Source organism: Engystomops pustulosus, chromosome 11 (assembly GCF_040894005.1).
Source record: "Engystomops pustulosus chromosome 11, aEngPut4.maternal, whole genome shotgun sequence".
In the NCBI taxonomy this organism is placed as follows: Eukaryota; Metazoa; Chordata; class Amphibia; order Anura; family Leptodactylidae; genus Engystomops; species Engystomops pustulosus.
In genome coordinates, this window is record NC_092421.1 from 29,966,149 (window position 1) to 29,988,840 (window position 22,692).

Below are 22,692 nucleotides of genomic sequence, written 5' to 3' on the forward strand. Positions count from 1 at the left end.
TGATGGTTAAAATACAAATAACATCAAATACATCAAATTAAAATACAATATTGTATAATGTAATGGTATGCATACCAGTGTGTAACACTTTGTAATATCTCAGGCTGGGCTAAAAAAGGGGCACAAATGGCACCATAGGGCCTAAAAAATTAGAATATAAATGTAGCTATAATTATGTACCGCTCATATATGCCAATAGGTTATACGCCTTTTAACTCAGATTTTTCATTGGAGTTCAGACTAATGAAATAGTTGGTTCTTGTAATATGTCCCAATAATGTTAGCTGGGAATGCAATTTATATATTTTGCTCAAAAATGTTGTGAAAAGTGTTGTAAACAGTCCTGTTCACTAAAAGTCGTGTCGGTCATGACCAGTGTCACACTCACGGTATTTTCTTTGGAGGACGTATAGTTGCTCCTGTTATTTTGCTACTGAAGAAAGAGCCAAGCAGAGCTCAGAACCGCGTCTAGCGATATACATTTTTAAGCAAAATATATAAATTGCATTCCCAGCAAACATTATTGGGACATATTACAAGAACCAACTATTTCATTACTCTGAACTCCAATGAAAAATCTGAGGAGTTAAAAGGCGTATAACTTATCGGCATATGTGAGCTGTTTATAACCAATCGGCATATATGAGCTGTTTACAACTTATTGGCTTATATGAGACTATGCATAAACCCCACGGTACATAATTATAGCTACATTTTATATTCTTATTTCTTATTAAGGGCACAGATGTGCACTTGGGCCCTATGGTGCCATTTGTGCCCCTTTTTTAGCCCGGCCTGAGATATTACAAAGTGTTACACACTGGTATGCATACCATTACATTGTGCAATATTGTATTTTAATTTGATGTATTTGATGTAATTTGTATTTTAACAATCAGTTAATAAATAACGTGTATGTATAGTATCTAACCATTAGCGTGGATTGGTGCTTGGTGCAATTTGCCCTTTTATACTTTAAAAAGCATAAGACAAGGTTAAGAGTCCTTTTTCTGGTGGGAAGCTTGAGCCTTAAGGGAGGGTCAGCTTTGTGTATGATGTGCTATTCTCTAAAACCTTACAAGCGGTAATGCAACATAAACCCTAAAGGGTACATGTGTCATTAGTCTGGGATTGTATACCTCCCTCCCCCACCCTCAGTGGGATATGTTGCCCGGTGAATCCTCCGACGTGCGGCTTCTACGTCCCTGTAAACAAGCGGGCACGGATCAGATGCACCGCGGCGCGGGACATCGGCGGCGCTAGAGGGAAGTACATGTTTATTATTTTTAAATGGCCCAGGCTGGCCCCAATTTATTAGTAAATTCGGATAACCCCTTAACGCTCTGCGCCGAGGTATAGGGAATGTATGAAGAGGGCTCACGGGCTGAGTCCTCTTCATACAAAGGTGGGGGTTGTTGCATATTGCAGCAAACTCCCACCGCTAATAACCGCGATCGGTGCAAGTAAAGGCTATTAACTCTTTCGTCGCCGGCGGCATTTAAAGGATGGAGGCGCACGGGCGGCGCCATCTTTATTACGATCGCCGCGCCCCCGAACGTCATTGGGGGGCGGCGATCGGTTGCCATGGTAGCCTCGGGTCTATCTGGCATCTGCAGATTCGTTACAATGAGCCAGTGGCTCATTGTAATGAATGAGCTGCAAAAATGCCATATATTGCAATACAGAAGTATTGCAGTATATGGTAGGAGCCATCTGACCATCTAGGGTTAATGTACCCTAGAGCGTCTAAGAAATAGTGGGAAAAAAAAGGAAAAAAAAGTTTAAAAAATAAAAAAATTTTATAAAATATTAAAAATTCAAATCACCCCGCTTTCCCTAGAACTGATATAAAACATAATAAACAGTAAAAATCACAGGCACATTAGGTATTGCCGCATCCAAAAATTCCCGACCTATCAAAATATAAAAACGGTTACGGCCGGCGGTGACCTCAGAGACGGGAAATGGCGCCCAAATGTCCGAAATGCGACTTTTACACCTTTTTACATCACATAAAAAATGGAATAAAAAATGATCAAAATGTTGCACACACCTCAAAATGGTAGCAATGCAAACGTTGGCTCATTTCGCAAAAAAAAGGACACCTCACACATCTCCGTGCGCCAAAGTATGAAAAAGTTATTAGCTTCAGAATATGGCAAAAAAATGTTTTTCTTTTTTGTACACATTCGTTGAATTTTTGAAAATGTATTAAAACACAATAAAACCTGTATAAATGTGGTATCACCGCGATCACACCGAACCAAAGCATAAAGCTGAGGTGTTATTTTGAGTGCACAGTCAAATTCGTAAAAACTGAGCCCACAAGAACGTGACGTGTGTTTTGGTTTTTTTTTTTCAGTTTTTCCACATTTGGAATCTTTTTTCAACTCCGCAGTACGCGGCATGTTAAAATATAATAATATTATATATAATATAATAACAACAATACGGGAAAGTAAAATTTGTTACACACAAAATAAGCCCTCACACAGGTCTGTACACGTAAAAATGAAAAAGTTATGAATTTTCGAAGGTGGAGAGCGAAAAAAACTGCGTCCTTAAGGGGTTAAATAATTGAGCACAACTTGATTACAATGCCTGGAACCCTAAATATAGATTGCAGGTATGCATATTACACCTCAGACACACTAGACATCTCTATCTTGGGATAGAGAAGGGGAGACCACAAGGATGGTGGGCCTATTTCCCCCACCCACCACCATTAATGCACTAGCTTTCTATACTGCTACATCCTCTCCACCCATTGTGACCCCTTTCCTCCTTACTATGTGGCACCTAACTTCCTCACATTGTTGCCTCTCCTCTCTGTGGCCGTTTCTCTTCCTCACATTGTTGCCCTTCATAACCCCACCCATTTTTGATACGGACTAAATGGCCACAAGTTTTGTGCCATGACAGTTATCCCTTATCCCAACCTCTCCCAGCATAGTAAAATATCCACCTTAATTGCCCCACTCATCGTACAGTCTGGATGACCGGGGTCAGCATGGCATAGCCCAAAATACAAGGAAGGTTGGCATGTTAATATTTGCTTTTGCTAGTATTAGCATGTGTCCTCCTTTTATGGTTTTTAGAATATTTGCATGAGTTTCCTCAGGGTCCTCTGGTTTGCTGCAAAACCTAATGGTAGGATGATTAGATTGTGAGCTCGATGGGGACAGAGACCAATTTGGAAAGCTCTGTGCTGCGCTGCTTAATCTGTAGGTGCTATTAGTATTTATTATTTAACCCCTTAACAACATATACTGCAGGATACTTGAATAAAATTTAAAAAAAAAAGTTATTCAAGAAATTTTCATGACTTTTAGTTTACAAATGTTGTATGTAAGATCTCAGGAAACCCTCATAACGAAATACGAACTTGAAAACAACATTCGTTAAAAACTTTGTTCTAGAAAACTTTTATTCTGAATTTGACAAGCCTAGTTAATGATGTGGTTTACTGCTGGCACAAAGTCTTCAAAACATGAGCATTGTTTAACAAGATCTGTAGGATTTCCCTTGATTCCTATTCCCTTCTGATATTCAGCACTAGTCAGGAACTTGTGGTTTACAGTGATTGCCAATTGGATTCATTAGTTAGGAGAATTCTCTCTCGTGCATGTCTGTAGGTCAGATGGAGGAAGCAAAACTGGTTTTCCTTACAATATTGTATGTCTTGTGGTTTGTTGCAGTTGTTAGTTAATGTTTACCTCGAAATGGTGTCAATTACAATATGACATCACATATATATGTGTTTTTATGCACATTTTTAGAGTTCTTTATATTGTATGTTATGCGTAATATTATTGGAAAAATAAATTTACAGCTGACCCTTTAATACCAAATTTTCCCAACAACAAACTTTTAATATATCTAGGATTTTTAAACATGGGTGGGTCACTTTTTTTTTTACACTGTTTTAAGGAAATCTACGATTAAAATCAAGCCTGATAAATCAGGGATACTTGCTTATAGGTTCAGGCACTGTGACTGCGTTAATCTCCTTAAATTTGTTGTTCGCTGTCTCCTTACTTCTGAAAGCAACTTTTAAAATCATGCTTATGAGGCACTCTGTGCTGTAGCTACATAGGCTGTTAGACTGCGCTGGAACACACCTCTCATTTTGTGCTGAAACTTCCTCTGCTGCAGTGAGATTTCATCCGGCAGAGGGGGAGACAGTATAACAGCCTGTGAAGCTGTAGCACAGGTGACTCTGGTAACTCTCCCAAAACCCTTTGGCACCATTAGCATAATTATAAAAGCAGAGTTTAGAAGGAAGGAGGGCATCGATAACAACTAAGGCAAAGGAAAAATTAAAGCTACAAACGGCAAAGTTTAACCTGGCCGCTCATTCTAGCTTATGGAAGGGAACTTCGGTGAGGCACCCAGTATTTACCATCCATATTATATAACTTATTGAACATAATATTCTTAGTGTACATTTTAATTATACAGTTTGTCTGCAGTTTGTACACAGGTTGGCACATCATTTAAAACTTATCTTCTGAACTTTTTATTTTACCATTGGCTTACATCCTCCCACATAAACATTTAGGGGGGGGATGGGGGTTAAAGGCAACTGTCGTGCCCACAGTTCCCCTTTAAGACCAATCCTGTGTCTAATTTAAATTGGTCACCTTTGCTAAATAAGTACTTGGATACTAAGGAATACTGTCATAACCCTAATAGTATTGAACACTGATAGTGGGAAAGACGCAAGTCAAAGCAAATCTACCATTTGGTTTTTATGCAATGGGAACCCAAACATACATTGAGAATGCTGTATCTATACTGATGCGGAAACATATCTTGCTTAATGGCTGAACTTGGTGGTTTTACTGAAAAAAAACAAATTATAAAATTGTGATAATGCGGCTCTGTGGCTGATTCTGCACTTCTTCTAAACCTAATTATGTACTGCTTCAGCCTTGTTCTGCCCAGCATAAGCCGAGAATACATCATCCCTGTGTTGTCCCTGACGGGCAGAAGTAATCAGTCGCTGCACCATCCTCCAGCTGCTGTGTATGAGTCATCCAGCTCAGGTTGATTAGTCCTGTCTGGACAGTTCGGGCAGCTCCTGTGTATGTGGAATTAATGTGTTTATGTACAGCACTCAGTTCAGGGACCAAACAAGATATGTTTCTCCATCAGTGTCACTACAGCCTTCTCAAGGCATGGTTGGTTCACAATGCATAAAAACTATTTCCACCAGTAAGCCATAACACGAAAAGCATAGTATTTTGTAGGTCCTGCTCAGGCTTCCAAAACAGCTGACCTATCAGGACTTCTTTTAGACTTTAGGTTCCTTTGAGGCTTTGTTTTGTATTAAATGTTCTTTGGTCTAATAAAGAATGTGCCAGATTTCCATCCTTCCCATAATTACAGGACCTAAAGAGGATGATGCTAATAAAAAAAAATTTCTTTCAGACTTGGGAAAATCCATCTCACATTGACGAGAATACTGGATTTGGTGGCGATAATGATCCTATTGACGTATGCGACATTGGGAGTAAGGTAATACATTTTGTCATCTAATGTCAAATATAGTGTAAATCTACTCCTGAAAATGTACATTTATTGGTTACAGCTGCACATTTTTCCCACTAGGTTTGTGAAAGAGGAGAGGTCATTAAGGTTAAAGTTCTTGGCACCCTAGCATTGATCGATGAAGGAGAAACCGATTGGAAAATTATGGTTATCAATGTTGAAGACCCGGATGCTGCGCTCTACAATGGTGAGTAACGGGGAGCCAACTGTGGATGAATCCGATCCTGGATTACTGCTTAAAAATCATAATAATAATGCATAATAAAAATGGTAAGTGATACTTATACACTATAGTACATAATACAGTATATATGGTGCATCAGGTCTTGTCCTTGGGGCAGTAACCCTTTCCTAAGGGAACTCTTGGTGTACTCAAAGCAGGAGAAACTTTTTTATATGTTAAATGCTAGCAACTGTAAATCCAAACTATTTTACTTGTACATGACTGACTTCATCCTCCCACTAAGACCGGTGTTTAGTGTTTGCTAGGGAGGCAAGGCTCAAAGTGTTTTTTGGAGGCCCCCTTTGAAGAAATTTGGACCTCCTAGATCCAGTCTATACATTGACTAAATCTAATTGCCCCATGGCCCTGTGATTGCCCTGTGCTGCTGTTATGGGGCATAATCAAGGTGTTGGTTGCTATATTAGGTCACTTATCTACTAGAAAAATGGCTTGAATACTTAATATTATTGGGTGAGCGATAGTCGGAGGAGATAAAATGGCTTCTGGTCTAAATGGCACCTACCAGAAATAACTGGCCCAAGAGTTCTTCACCCTTTTAAGGTGCAGTCAATGTCTAGCGTGTGTTAAAAACACAGTGCACCAGCTGGAAAGAGATTTGCCTAATTAAACAGCTCTGTGCCCCACCTTGCAATGTATTGATGCACATTTTAACATCATGTTAACGGTTGGATTTTATAAACTCAAATGTTAACAGCTGTTTATTTGGGCAAATCTTTCTCCAGCTGGTGCACCACATTTTATTAAGGGTTCTAGACAGTTTTCGGGCTGTTTTCCAACTTGTCTGAAAAAGGGTGTGCCCAAACTGTGCACCAGGAAATTCTGTCTGAGAATCAGAAAATCCAGATGTAAAGTAGACCAACTAATAGCTGCTTTAAAGTATCCCTCCAGAATTCTAAACTACTCCTGATACATCATCCAGTGTGATTTATCCGGCACGGAAAACAACTCTGTTGGTGAATAGACCACTACAGATTTAGACTCCACTTTTTTATACATCCCCCTTGCTGTGTATTTAAAAGTAAGGCCTAACCTAGACAAACCCTCTAAGCTCTTTGACCCAAATTAAATACCAACTTCATTATTAACAATCATAAAAACAAAAATAATATTTTGATAAAATGCCTATTTGGGTATTTACAAAGTCAAAAAATGTTTTTTCTAGGTAGAGACTTTAATTTTCTTGTATCTGAATAATGTGAAACGATGGATTACTAATAATATCACAATCCTTAGTGTTTGCCACCACTATTGCCTTTTGTTTGTTTCAGGGCACAAAAGATTCTCATATCTGGCTCAGGTCTGTTTGGGTTATCTGATTTCCCTTGTGCTGTGAAAAAGCTATTCTATGGTGTTGCGTACAGGGAATTCTGGTTAAAGATATCAATTTCCTTTCTCTTATATTGTCCTGTACTAAAATAAATGTTGGTTGTGCTGCAAAAGGCAGCTGGGTATGGAAAAATTGCTTTTTTTTGGAGATTATTTTTCTTTCATTAGGATGGAGATGGCATCTCAATATATTATTATTTGTCAACCTTTATCTCCACTTTTAATCCTGATCTAATAACCGCGGTAGAAGAAAAATCATTGAGAATGATGTTAGTTGCTTCAAAAAATGTCTTTGCTGTATATTAGGTGTATTGTTGTGGTTTGTGTGTAATTTTTTTCTTTACAAAAACTGACCTGGTTCTCTTGTGCTATAGAGTGGGTATGGAAAGCATTCAGACCCCTTTAAATATTTCACCCTTTGCTTAATTGAAGCCAATTGGTGATCAAAAGTTATTTTTCTCAATGTACACTCTGCACCCCATATTGGCAGAAAAAAACTGATTTTTGCTAATTTATTAAACAAGAAAAAACTGAAATATCACATGATCATAAGTATTCAGACTCCTTGCTGTGACCCTCCACCATTCGGGGCTTTATGGCATAGCGTCAACAGAAGCCTCTCAGTGCATGTAAAAGCTGCATATAGTTTGCAAAAAAAACACTCCCAGACTATGAGAAATAAGATTCTGTTGTCAGAACTAACACCAAAAAGTTCCATCTTTTGTCTCTTCAAAGTGATATGTGTGAAGAAAACCAGGCACCGCTCTCCACCTGCCAAATAAAATCCCAACAGTGGAACCAGGCGGTGGCAGCATCGTGCTCTGGGGGTCCTTTTCGGCTGCAGGGACGGGACGACTGGTTTTAATTGAAGGAAAGATTAATGAAGCCAAGTACAGAGAGATTCTGGGTGAAAACCTCTTCGAGAATGGGCCAATGGTTAACCTTCCAATAAATCAGCGGCTTCAGAACAACTCTGACCATTCCTGACTGGCCCAGCCAGGGCCCTGACTGTCTGGTTTTTGAAGCCGCCCACTGTGGACGGTCTCATAGAAGTCGTGCACAGCCACACTATACCCACAGCAAAATAATAAATATGTTTGTTAGCCCTGTGATCTTGCCGACCAAAAAAACTAAGAGAAAATGGTAGAAGCCATTTAAACCAGAGCCCACAAGAAATTTGCATCAAAATTGTCAAAAACATTTGCGCCATTTTGGATTTTTTCGTTCCGGCCATTTAAATGACATTGGAAATTTAATGCGGAAACTGGGAAGTTCAATACATTGCCCAGAAAACTAGCAGTAGTTTACTACTGCTCTGTAAACTGGAAAGTTATGGATTTTTAAAGGAAAGGAGCCAACAGACTTAAACGGGGGAAAAAAATAACATTGGCAGCAAGGGGGTAGATCTGCATTCATTATCCTTAATTATCATAGTTTGGACGACTTTGCTTGTTCGCTTTCTTTTAAGTGTCAAGAAAGTCATCACTTTATAGAATCAGCAAGCACCTCTATGTATTACAGCGCGTGTCTGGTTAATTGGATTATGTTACACTAATAGGAGAATCTTCTGCTTTCAGATATTGAAGATGTCAGGAGACTGAAACCCAATTATCTGGAATCTACTGTTGACTGGTTTAGAAGGTACAAGGTTCCTGATGGAAAGCCAGAGAACCAATTTGCCTTTGATGCTGAATTTAAAAATAAGGTACTTCATTTTTTTTTTTCCTTTCATCCATATAGTTATTATATAATATTATAAAACCTTTGTACTTAGAAGTGGCTTCATAAAAATGAACTTGCTGTTTAAAATCCCTTTCTGAGAAATGAGCCAGATTGAAAAAAAACAAAGTACTAATATCTTTAGTTGTGAAATGTTTAAGTGCGATAATGTCACTTGTGGCAGGAATCTGAAGGAATTTGGTGTTAAGTCGGTCTTTATATTGGATGTCCTTTTACATTGTTCTACAGGATTTTGCAATTGAAGTGATCAAATGTACTCATGCTCAGTGGAAGGCATTGGTCACCAAGAATACGGATGGCGGAGAAATTAACTGGTGAGTTCTACTTGCAGAAGTGTATAGTACATATATGTGCGGATGTGATGTTATACTGTAGGTATTAAAGGGAACCTGTCACCAGTAACGCCTACCACAAACCACACACTGTAGTTGGCTCTAATCCCATGGACACCGACATCAGTGGAACGTGTACCTCATTCTTGTAAAAGACTTATATTGATATCCTCTGTTCAGTCATGAAGGCCGGCAAATGCAGTATACAGACAAGCTACCTGCCCTCCTCACTGACACTGCTAAACTTCATTTGTTGATTTTTGATTTGAGTTCATTTGTCTTGACATATCCAGTGTCTTTCACCTGGTCCTCACCCCATCCTCAGGAATTCTCTTCATCCTCAGGGTGATGCCTCCCATCCAGGTTTTTGAACCATGTAAAGAATTTTGAATGTTTACCATGTGTTTGGCTGGTTTTAATTTAACAGCTGCCTACACTTCTAGAAATGAAGATAAACAGGATTTAAGCAGCCAAACACATGGTAAACATTCAAAAATGCATGCTTTAAAACGATCCAAAAACGCGATGTGTGGCATCGCCCTTACTGATTTGAGCAAGCAGGGGAAAGTAAACCAGTAAAGAAAGCTTTGTCTATTTTAATATTGGCAGATAGCCTCTAAGTCCCATACCGGCAGTGTGATAGTGACAGGGAGGGAGGGCAGTGCAGGCAACCATGGATATGCAAGACTCTCACTTTGATTGGTTTCACATCATTGATTTGCATGTACAAACATTGCATCCCATGTAGGGATAAAGGAAATCCTTTTTAGTTTTTATTGATGTATTTTGGGTGGCTTTATTGTAATGGCAGGTTCCCTTTGCCTAACAACTAGTTATTAAAACTGTTATGACCACCACATATGTTTGAATGGAGCAGTAGGTTATGTATGTGCTTTGCCTCTCAGTTCTCTGAGGCTCAGTTCACCATTTTCAGTAGGCGTTTGGGCATTTCCAAAATCGGGTGTGGTTAAACACAGATCAGGTGCAAGTATTTACGGTAATGTGGAAGTTTTTCAATTCCGCATGTTCTGTGTGTTCAACCACTTAGATGAAGGCCTAACTACCGAGAATGGCCAAGTAAGAACTGTTCATCTCACTTGTGAATTTTGCAGTCAATGGAGAAACAACCTTTCCCATGTGGCCTGACTCTTCATTCAGAAGTGGAATTCTATAGGGTACAAATTTTAAACTTGGACTATTCAATTTAATTAAAGCTATTTTATTTACACCCATCATGGAGTACAAACTATATTTGTGGGTCACTTAACCATTTTGCTGGTTAGAAATTAAACTGTAGTCTAGTACTTGGTGATCATTGGTACAACGAGAGAAGATTACAAGTTTTAGAAATGGATTGATATTGGTTTGATCCTTTAACGGGGTCCTGTAAATATTGCGTACATTTGTTTGCTTCTCATTCACATGGCTGAACTGAGGGCTGTGATCTGGTCACGTGATTTGCAACCAGATCTCTGCCCCCGTAGACCTCAATGGCTCCTGGTCACAGCATGGTGAGCACATGGTGACAGTTGGCACCATGACATTCGGGCGGTCGCTGGGTGGAGATTGTAGGGTAAGGCATGGGAACCAACCATCTTGGACAATCTCCTTTTTATTATGCTACTACATATGACTATACGATACCTGGCTGAATATGAGGTTTCCCAAGCATTGCCTCCATATGTGACTATTAAAAATCTGTAGTTTTACTTTTAAACTGTCTCCTTTTATCTGGGAACAGGGCCAGCTTCTCCTTTTTGGATAACCTTAAGTAAAGCCCATTATAACCATTTTGTAGGAGATGTTTTGTATGCACAAAATGCATTTAATTGAATAGGGGATGTGGGTGGCACATCAACACTTTGCACAATTATACGTAAAAAGGTGGAAACTGGCTTGTTGGCATCTTTTGAAAGTGGCTCTAAAAATAACCTTCTTTTTTTTTTTTTTTTTTTACCTCCAATTGTTGGAAATGGGTCCAGCTGAAATGTCCAACTCAACATAAATGTCTTTTATTATGTTTGAGGCACAAACGACTGTTTAAAGGAAATCTACAGTTTTTATCTTGTTTTGTGAACCAAACATACCTTGAGAATGCTGTAGTTAGTTGCAGAAGCAGTTGAAAAAAACATAAAATTATGATGAGGCTCTGACACTCCTGTGGCTTCCCCAGCGCTCTCCTCGCCTTAATTATGACCTGCTCCAGCCTTATACCGCCTAGGATACATAATCACTGTTGTCCCAGACAGGCTGAAGTAATCAATCGCTGCACCATCCCCCAGCTGCTGTGTCATCCAGCTCGGATTGATTAGTCCTGTCTGGACAGTAGAGGCAGCTCCTGTGTATGTGGAAGTAATGTGTTCATATACGGCAGCCAGTCTGCACCCTGATTTCCCAAGTTCCTGATTGACATTGCAGTATAATCTGCAGGATCGGAAAGCTGGATGACCTCACCTGCTCTTGGGAAGGCTTATTGGGGGTGGGATGACGCAGCCGTATGTTGGAGGAGTGCATAATTAGGCTAAGAGCCTTATTGTCATTTTATTTTTCAGCAAAACCACTTGGTTCAGGGATTAAACAAGGTATGTATCTGCGTCAGTGTAGCTTCCGCATTCTCTGTTACATTTCCTTTAACTTGCCTTGGACCACCCACTGACATTAGATGTCTCTGTAGTTTTCAACTGCTCTTGCATTAATTGCAGGAGGAGGATCGGGTCAGACACCAAGAGACACTAGGGAGATGCGGTCTATTTCCACTTGTCCCTTCTCCGCTCCTTACAGTATCACACTGAAGTAGCACGATGCATAGGAGTGGAGCTGCCATAACTCCATAGACTCAGCAGTCATATACCGCCGGGTATAAAAGGGTTAACCAGAGCTGCTGGGTTTACTTAGACCCAGTACAGTTCTGATTAACATTAGCAGTCACAAGTGGTACTTTCTCTTATAGATGCCCCATTTACGGGGGAAACTTGTAAAAAATAAAAGTTGAAAAAAAAGTCCCCAAGGGTCTTTTTGTGACCTCATGAGGGACTTGTAAAGTAAAAACACACAAATTAGTATTCATAAAAATTACATTTCCCAATTTAAGAAAAAAAAATACTGATAAGCTACAAAAAAACTGCCATAGTTGCCCCATTTACCCGAGACACTACATGTTATATATCAAAGTGACTGAAATAAAATGGGGAGTTCATTAATGTTTGTTAATTTGAAAATTAAAAAAATGTCCTATAAATTACAAAAGAGCCTTTTCTTCATTTTTAATTTTATTTGGGGTTAAAATTGCAAAAAAGTATTTAAACTTTTAGAATGTTTGTTTGTTTTATTTGTCCTGAAAAAACATGTCTGCAAAAAATTTTGATATAGCACATAACAAAAAAAAGTTATGTCCCTTAAACCACTGCATACGAAAATTCCCTAAAATGCCCCGGACACTAGAGCCTTTTCATATATATCTGAAATGGCAATGGATGATCAAGATTTTCCTTAACCCCTTCAAAAGGCTCTAGTGATCGGGCCATTTTAGGGAATGTTCGCATGCAATGGTTTAAGGGCCATAACTTTTATGTGCTATATTATATATTAGCTTATCCTCCTAGTGCTTTCATATAGTGTTCAATTGTATAGCACTAATGGTCCTCATACTACTGGGGGAGTCTCCTTGTAATCGGAGTATTTCCATTTGTTTTTAAAGAGTGTGAATAAACATTAAAAAAAAAATGCTTAAATGAAAAGTGCAAGATAATAGCAAACTATGGAATATATTTCTTTTAATAAACTATATAAGTGTCCTATACTACAGTGATGGCTGATAATGTTCCTAATGACTTAATTCACGCACTGGATAGTCTTTTTTGTTAGAGCTGAATGAAGAGAAAATTTATCTAGGTATGGAAAGGCTTAATCTTTAATGCTGTGTCTCTATGCTGTGTACAGGACTTCAGATACACTGCTCTCTACAGAAAAAAGGAGCAGGAAAAAAGATGGTTGAAAGGTTTAGTTATGCTTTAACCTATAACTCCTAAATCTTTCCTTTCTATGTCGTTGTTTGGTTGGTGTTTTTTTTTTTTTTTTTTTTTTAAACATTTGATGCAAATTGTGCAATTGAATCGCTTTTTATAGAAATTTGTGTTCTGATGAGTTTAAAAAAAAAATAACTAAGGACATTATTGGCAACATCACAAACCTGAACAATCAGAGTATTAAAGCCTCGTTGGTGATGTTCAATGGTTGTAGATATCTCATCACCAGCCGATCAAAGTCTTCTAATGCTTTGTACACACCTCTGCACAGCCACTAGAATACTGCAGTGAAGTCGTACTGGATACATAACTTTTGTATCTAGTGCTAACAGTGCCACCTCCTGTTGGTTATATGTAGAACAGCTCAAGGTTTTTTTATATATTGGATGCATCAAGTGGATTAGAAAGTATTTAAGGGATTTCTATGTTGCCAGTCATGTGCAATAATACTATAGACAAAATATATACAAACTCAAACCTTTCCTCTTCTGGTCTAGCACAGAACTTTAAAGGGCATCTGCCACCAGGATTAAGGACTGTATCCATGGTAAGGCTACATACATGGTAATGGAGCAAGGAGCCCGTCGGGCTCAATTGCAATACAGTCTTTCATCCTGGTGGTAATGTCCTTTTAAGGAGTTTCCATGTCCATACCTGTGGACATGGAAAAAAAAAATTCAATCTTTAACTAAAACTTTACATCTTTCATTTATTTAGTCCTAGTTTACAGAAATGCATTAGATATACCTCACTGTTTCTAGACAAGGCACCTACATTTGACGAGTAAAAGCTTAATATTTAAGTTGTATCTGGGACCTCGACCTGTCCTTGCAGCTACTATTGTAGACCGCCCCTTAAAGTAATTCCATCATTGAAACCCATCATGATAAACCACTTGGTTACCATCTTGTATATGTTATCCATAGTCTCCTTACTTATATGTGCTTCTATAATTATGCTAATAATCCTGGAGAGCTCTGTTGGGTGTTTCCAGAGCCCCTCAGTGCTTCAGATTCAAAGACTGTTACACTGTGCAGAGCAGGTCTTTCCTCCCCTTGCACTTGCTGCTGTTGCTAGATTACACAGGCAGAGGGAGGAGGGAGAGAGCAGCGAGTTGGATGACACATGTTATGCTCATTGAGACAGCCTGGGAATCTTCAGCACTGAGGGGCCCTGGAAACGCCCACCAGAGCCCTTCATGCTGTTTAATATAATTGTAAATCTTACATTTGTTAACCATGGGCTCCTTCTTTCTAAAAAAATTACCATGGTCACGGTGCCTGGATTTATGAGTAAGTGCCCCTGGTTTATCATGGATTTTTCTGATAATTTCCATTTAATGTAAATTTAATACCCCACGTTGTATCACAGTAATTTAAGAGCATTTTATAGAACATTTAAAGAAAAACCTATGCTAAAGTCCCCAAGTTGTCCTTTCTCAAAGTTTTTAATAAATAACTCAAAAAAATATAATGTGCAGAAATCATCCTAGAAAGAAATCGTTAATGACCTGACATTATGTGTATAATATAATCTTTGACATGCTTATTCAAGGACATCCTACATTTTCACATTACAAAAAGCAACGGGAATTTGCCAAGCGCTAAAGTTTAATTCCCACAGAATCCAATACACAGAAGATATATTAAGAAAAGATTTGCAGAGGAAGCTTAGCCTGGAATACCAACCTAAAATATTCTGTAATTGGTCCCCCGAGCTTTATTTGTCATCATCCCTTTAAAGAAAAGTTTGAGTTACAGCTTTAATACAGTATTAACTGTGAGCGGAACTGGTGGTTGGTCATTTATAAGTTGTGCTCGTTCCAGTACTGACAGTAATGTGCACATAGCGCCCAAATACAAGTGAATAGGCTTTGTCTTGTGTGAATGTAATTTCAAGGTTATTTACTACACAGAAAAACCTTCACATTAATATTCTGAATAGTGCCTGAAATAACCTCCTATTTTTAATAATTTAAGATTCTGTGTATAGCGTTTATTGAAGAGTAGTAGGAGCTATCCAGACTTTACATATTGGGTAATGTTTAGGCTGAGTGTAATGGTGCAGCAGGGTGCAAATATTATATTGTGCCCTAGTGAGTAGGATGATCCACTTTATTTATCAGTTAAAGGGGATGACAAGCTTTTACTGTTATTGACCAAGCCATAGGATGGGCTAAAATGGGAGTTTGGGGCTATCCCTCCACAATCGGCCAACAAAGATCAGCTGTTGGTAACCCTGTAAATATAGGATTACAGAGCAGGAAGCCCTTTCCTTGTCTCTCCCGTCATATTGGGCTACCTGCACACAAGTGGGCTCATTTACTAAGGGCCCATGGAGCGCATTTTCGCCAGGTTTCCTGAGGATTTCCGTTTTGCGCCACATTTAACAGGTGACTTTTGGCGCATCAGCGCCGGCTTGCACGTGAGAAAAATCGGGGATTCGGACAACGCGCAAGATTTAACATTTAGAATTGTGTCGCAAGACACGCACTTACAAGCACCGGGAAAAAGGTGAACTCCGGCGAACCTCTTCATGAATTGCGCCGGGCTTCAACCTCGTCGGACCGTCCGAATCGGGGATCGCGACAGGACAGGGTAAGTAAATTTGCCCCAATGTGTGCAGTTCGATGGGCTGCAAACAATAGTCTCATGTTTATCGCCAGATACCTGACGATAACGTTAAGGCTACATTCACACTGCCGTATGGGGGACGTATATACAGCCGATATACGTCCCCCATAGACGGCAATGGGCGCACGGCGCCCTAGGGGAGCGGTACAGTGCAGCACACGTGCGGAACCGTACTGCTCCGTACCCCGGAAAAAGATAGGACATGTCCGATCTTTGTCCGTAGTACGGTGCCGTGCACCATAACTTCCTATGGAGAGGGGCGGGGGTGAGCTGCGCTCACCTCCTCCTCCTCTCCCCGTACACTGCCGTTGCCCGGTACGGGCGGGGAACGGCAGTGTGAATATAGCCTAAGACTGCATTGGCCGCAATACGGGCAGTAATAGGACCTGTCCCGACTTCTGCAGCCTGGGCGGTGTGTTCATACATGGGGCCCATTCACATAGAAGAAAATGGCGACATTTGCTAGCTACAGATAAAATGACTAGCATATGGCCCAAGTATCACATGTTGTGTCTGGGATCTCAGACAAATGTTTGCAATGAGAAATGAGCATTCCAAACTCCAAAAGTGTATTATGCCTCCCACCGCCTAATTTTTTTTTTTATAAATAGAATAAAAAGTCCACTGTACCCAAAATATACTTCTTGCCCAATGCCAATAAACAAACAAGACCTCACATGACTCCATAGAATGAGGGAGGGAAAAAATTTTAAAAAACAGATTATAAAAATGACTGATATGAAGGGTTAAACGTTATGCACTTGATCTTAAAGAACTTATTTTTTTTCTTCCCTAGTAATCTATATTATTTTTGTTTATTATAAGGCATAAACTAATGGATGTATAGACTAGTCATTTTCTTTGGTATGAACTTTGAAAAACTACAAAGAATTTTATTCAGAATTTTTATTCTTTTTTTCCCCCCAGCACTAACACCACGGTACATGACAGTCCATTCTTTTGCAAGCCAAACGACGCCCAAGTCATTGTAAAAGCGGTAAGTTGATGGCCCTGAACAGGTAGTTTGTAATATGATCTATGTTGATGGTGGAATCAGTTTCTCTGGAATATGTTGCACAATATGATAACCTATGTATTAATGGAGAATGGGTTTTAGAAGTGCCCCCCCACACACACACACACACACACACACACATTACAGTAATATAAGCAGCGGGTGCAGAACCAGGACCTTTTTAGGTTGATTTGGACCAATACAGTTACTTATGAATTTGTGTTGAAGCGCCTAAATTGGCCTATATGTGCTCTCTGTGGGAGCAATAAAAAAAAAATTAAGTTTTAATACTTGAATGCAAGTCCAAAGAGGCTCCTCCTACAACAGCTAAAGTTCTTGTATCCTTTTGCGGTACTTCAATAAAGTTGGCACAGCCTCAACTTTACTGCCCATGCACAACAATAAAGTAAAGTTGTACCAGGCCAACTTGCAGCATTGCAGAGTGTGTGTGTGTCCACCTGTCCATAAGGACCCTACAGGTCATTTGGTGTCCAAAACCAACTCCACAGGTTTCTGTTAAAATGTCCCTCAGCCCTGTATATGGAGAGCACAACACGCCTATACCCTATTCATAGGAAAGAGGGGCTAAGTATCCTAATCATAATGAAGATCCAAATTCTGGGACCACTTTGATAAAAGACCTGAATTGCTAGTACACATATAAAATGAATAGTGGTGGTGGCTGCAATCCTTGACCTAGCCACAATAGCGTCAACGGAGTCTTGTGTTTCTGATTCTAACTAACTTAGTTCCATCATGGAAGGAATCCAAGTGCCAGGTGTCGCTCCCCAGCAATTTCAGACTGGTGGCTTGCTAACCTATGGCACCAATATCCGCATTTTCTGAATACCTCTTTAAATTATACAGTACCACTCCCTATACAATGGTTACAGACTTATAAGATTGGACAGGAAACATGACAGAAATGAAGCTGCTGCTATCATTTATGATGTACGTCAACATGTTGAGAACATAGCACAATAGATGGCTGATTTAATTGTAGTACTTATGTAGCAAATGATAGAGAATGCCGGCTTAGACATTGATGGAGTAGACTCCCCAACACACAATATTTTAGCCCTCTTGTTCTATGGCATTGATGGAAATGCTTTAACAGTATTATAAATAAATGCCTAATCTCTTCCGATCGGAGCTGATATAATGAATAGGTACGCTACATACAGCCACAAAGCATCTTACATTTTAATCATTTCAAGATGATGAATAAACATGACTCGTCTCTCTCTCCCCCGCTGCACCCTAATGTCTACCGGGAGCGTGAGACGCTGCATTCTGACTTTACAAATGAGAATCCCACAGCTTTCGGAGACAGATATAGGCTGAAGAGTGTACAATATGACGGGTACACATTTTTTATCTGCCAGTGCACAAGTATGAAGTTTTGCCTCATTAGCTTGGCTTGTAGGGGGATGACAGCACAGACTAATCATACTCCGCTCCTGCAATGCAGGAACTTTAGCTGGTTTGGGTCTAATAGACAAGAATAAAGTTCCACTCACTATTCTCACTGCTTAACTCTGACTAGTATTGATTTCTTATGGGCTGGATACTGAAGCTGCAGCATTTTACTGCTTCAGTTCTTTCAATCTTAGAAGTGGATTCTTTTGAAGCTTTGTACTAATTTTTAATCCAAAAAAAATCCAAAAATTGATTGATTGTAGTCAAGACTTTCTATTTCCTTGGGACAGTCTTTAACCCTTGTTCACCACAATTCGAAAGAGTTGAAGTGGTAGTAGGGGAAAAAAGTAATACAGGCATTTCTCCGAATTGATTTTGTTTATCCTGTGGATAAGGCCTAACTTGCTGATTGGTGGAAGTCTGTTGCTCCCTGAAATGACTGGAGTAGCCTGCTCAGACTGCCCCATTCAGCGCTATGGAGGTTGTGGAGTATGGCGCTCAGCAATGTCAATCTGCTCCATAGAGCTGAATGGGGCAGCCCGTTTATTATCCCAAAGATGACCAAAGTACATTGGACTCCCATGTTCATGTGATCTGGGGGGCTGTAGTCCCTGTAGATAGTGTCTCACTTGTTTCATGAGAACACCCCTTTTAAGTAAAATTTGGTATGCAAGTCAAAATAGGTGTTGCCAAAATTGGCCTCTTGAAAATTCTGGCTTATCACTAGAACAGGGATTAACAATAACACTTAATTGCAGAAACCTTTTGTAACTCTTAGAGCTGGCCACTGCAGCATGTCTAGTAAATCACCAGAGTTCAGTGGCTAAAGAGCTCAATCTGTTGCTAGGAGTTGTCTGTGCGTCACATTGTCTTAAGATCTCTACCACCAGGATGAAGGATTGTAAAAGAATGACACTTACGTGTTGGTGTGTGCCCCCTCAGTCAGGATCTGCACTTTAAGCTTCCAAACCCTTTGTTTGTAAGAAACGTAGGCTTAAAAAATTATGCAAATGAGCCTGATGGTCTCCAAACTCCATTAACATGGAGCCTGCAGCCCCTCAGGCTCATTTGCATCATTTTAAAAGCTTTGCTTTGTAAAAATCGGAATAAGCAGCTATAAGAGCAGATCATGCCAGAGGGGATTACACCAGCATGTAAGTGTCCTTGGTTTACAATCCTTCATCCTGATGGTAGATGCTCTTTAACCCCATAGCGCAATAAGACGTACCTGTACGTTTTATTGCGCATGGGGTAGTATGAAGAGGGTTCACGGGCTGAGCCCTCTTCATACACGCCGGGTGCTTGCTTCACAATGAAGCAAGCACCCGTCGCTAACACCCGCGATCGGTGCTTGTACCGATCGCGGGTGTTAACCCTTTCAAAGCTGCCGGCGGCATTAATGAGCCGGCGGCGCGTGGGCGCCGCAATCTTGGCTCCGATCGCCGCTCCCCGTGACGTCATCGGGGAGCGGCGATCCGTTGCCATGACAGCCTGGGATCACACAGTGATCCGAGGCTATCATGTTTTAGGCCATCTATTACAATGTGCGATCTGCACATTGTAATAGATGGTGTGCAAAATCCCCATATACTGCCATGCTGTAGTATGGCAGTATATGGTAGGATCAATCAGACAACCTAGGGTTAAAGTACCCTAGGGAGTCTCAAAAATAGTAAAAAATTTTAATAAAAAAAAATAAAAAATTATATTAAAAAAACCTAAAAGTTCAAATCGCCCCCCTTTCCCTAGAACTGATATAAATATAAATAAACAGTAAAAATCATAAACACATTAGGTATCGCCACGTCCGAAAATGCCCGATCTTTCAAAATATAAGAATGTTTTTTTACTGCGTTTAACCCCGTAACGGAAAATAGTGCCCAAAGTCGCAAGTGCCATTTTTTTGCCATTTTGAAAAATATAAAAAGTGATCAAAAGGTTGTACAATTCTAAAAATAAAAGCATTGAAAACGTCATCAAAAGTTGCAAAAAATGACACCACCCACAGCTCCATACACCAAAGTATGAAAAAGTTATTAGCGCAAGAAGACGGCAAAATGAAGAATTTTTTTTTTGTACAGGAGGTTTTAATTTTTATAAATGTATGAAAACATTATAAAACCTATACAAATTTGGTATCCATGTGATCGTATTGACCCAATGAAGAAATTAGACATGTCATTTGGAGCGCACAGTGAAAGACGTAAAATCCACGCCCACAAGAAAACGGCGCAAATGCGTTTTTTCACCATTTTCACTGCATTCAGAATTTTTTTCCCGCTTCCCAGTATATGGCATAGACAATTAAATGCCATCACTATGAAGTGCAATTTGTTACGCAGAAAACAAGCCATCACACAGCTCTCTACATGGAAAAATAAAAAAAGTTATAGATTTTTGAAGGTGGGGTGTGAAAAATAAAGACGCAAAAACGAAAAAGGGCCTGGTCCTTAAGGGGTTAAGATTAGGTCTGCCTGTACATCTCTGCATACCTCCATGAACTGCAGCACACATGTGCACGGGTTTTGCAGTTAAATGGTTTTAAAATTAAACAAAGCTGCAATACCACACACAATCTGTAGTCTGGAGTATTGTTTGTAAAAGCCAGCTTTATCAGAACTTCTTCACATAGAGGTGTATATACAGGCATACGAGCTTATCCGGCCTACTAAAACTGCACCATAGTCTTTTATCGACAAACCTAACATTGATTTTTATGTGCTGGATCAAACAAATGTAGCGTTCGGGAAGAACGGTAATTGAAAAAATTTCTTTCTGATGCTGGAATTTTTTTTCCTCCAGACCCCTCCATGTGGAGCTGCAGATCCCATTCCAGTAGACGGTAAGTAGATGGAGTTTGAGTGCGATTATGTTAGTCTTGGACTTTTACAGTCAGGGAATACGAGGTTACGGTAGCTAAAGATGGAATTGTCCCTTATTGATTTCTGTAATTTAACAGTTATTGATTGGTTTGACGTGTAAAGTCTCCAATTATGTCTTGTAAATTAAAAAAAAAATCACTCTTAACCCTTTCCCATTATTAGCCTGTTGCACAAGAGCCATAAATGATACGAAGGGAAATCATCAAGCCTCTTGGTATATACGGCACTTGACGATGCGGCCCTGCCTGGCGTAGAATAGCATTTTTAAGTTTTGAATGTTTTTGCTATTTAAATGCCTGTGACACGCCTCAAAGTATATTGTCCCTTATTAGGGATACATTTTGAGTTGTGCGGCACTGTCTGTGGAGAAAGTTGTCAGGACATGGTTTTTAATTGGGTTGACACTTGACTTTAACGGAACAACCTAGTTAAAGTGGAGTTTTTTTGGTTTTTTTTTTAATGAATCTACTCCAAAAATTTTTTTTTCAAAAACCCTCGTTAGGACAGGTTTCAGATGTATAGAATAATTTTAAAAAATGCTATTGTGATTTTTTTTTTTTTTTTTTCATTGAGGCTATAAAATTATTATCCCTCTTAATACTTTCATACGTAGAATTTATAATCCATTGAAAATGGTTAGGAATTATAGATTAAGCCCCAAAAGCTAATGTGAAATTGTAAGACTTTTGCATTTTAAATGTTTGACTTTTGAGCTGCAATTGTTGCGCTCTGAAAGGAACCCAATGCTCATTTGTGTAACATAATTACATTTTTGTTTTCTTTGTGGCTGATCAAAATGTGCTCTTGGTTTCATTCTCGCCCACCTCTCCTTTTTTTTTTTTTTTTTTTCTTCCATGGCATATGCAGTGGACAAGTGGTACTATTATCAGAAGAACTAATTAGAAGGTGAAGACCTCTCGCTGTTATTGCATGCCTTCCCCTAGGCGTTTGGATATGCACCATAGAGACAAAATCGACAGAACAGACACGACCGGATAAACAAAAACTGCTGTAACCCTCTTGTATTGGACAAGCTAATAACGAGAACTGTGATGTGTAACAAGCTGTCACAGCCTCTTAGGGGTTACTGTTAATAATGCCGGAATTGTCTTCATTGTGTGTCTGCAATTTAAGCATCTGTTTAGTTCTTGCTCGTTTTGTTAGAACCAGACTACAGAATTGGCATGCTGAAATCTGCTGAATCTCGCTGTAGATTTCCTCTACAATAGAAGCAAATAAAGCTACTTTGGTCTGTTTTTTGTCTCCTATAATATGTATTAAAAAACCTCAACATTTCAAAAGATCTGTTACTTTGTTGCACAGTAGTTGAAATTATGCCACAAAAGAATTCTTGGCAAAGTGTGCTCCAATTGTGACCCGACAACTGTTCTTTTACTTGAAAGAAGAATTAATAAGCTCTACAAAGGCTCCTGCCAAAATGACACGACTGCTGTGTTCTTCAGTTTATTTCACGCAAGACTATCTCGGAACACAAAAATATTTTCTAAGGCTTGTATAAAATT

General features: G+C 39.4%; 1 protein-coding gene across 1 annotated transcript in view; it reads left to right on the forward strand.

The window, feature by feature from the left end:
* PPA1 (inorganic pyrophosphatase 1) overlaps nt 1–22,425 on the forward strand; it is a 67,083-nt gene extending 44,658 nt beyond the window's left edge. The window contains exons 5-11 of the mRNA XM_072130510.1: nt 5,434–5,520; nt 5,614–5,740; nt 8,701–8,828; nt 9,092–9,177; nt 16,781–16,850; nt 21,090–21,129; nt 22,037–22,425. Of these exons, the coding sequence (XP_071986611.1) occupies nt 5,434–5,520; nt 5,614–5,740; nt 8,701–8,828; nt 9,092–9,177; nt 16,781–16,850; nt 21,090–21,129; nt 22,037–22,068 (570 nt within the window). The 3' untranslated portion in view covers nt 22,069–22,425. The remainder of the gene's footprint in view (nt 1–5,433; nt 5,521–5,613; nt 5,741–8,700; nt 8,829–9,091; nt 9,178–16,780; nt 16,851–21,089; nt 21,130–22,036) is intronic.
* The last annotated feature ends 267 nt before the right edge of the window (nt 22,426–22,692 follow it).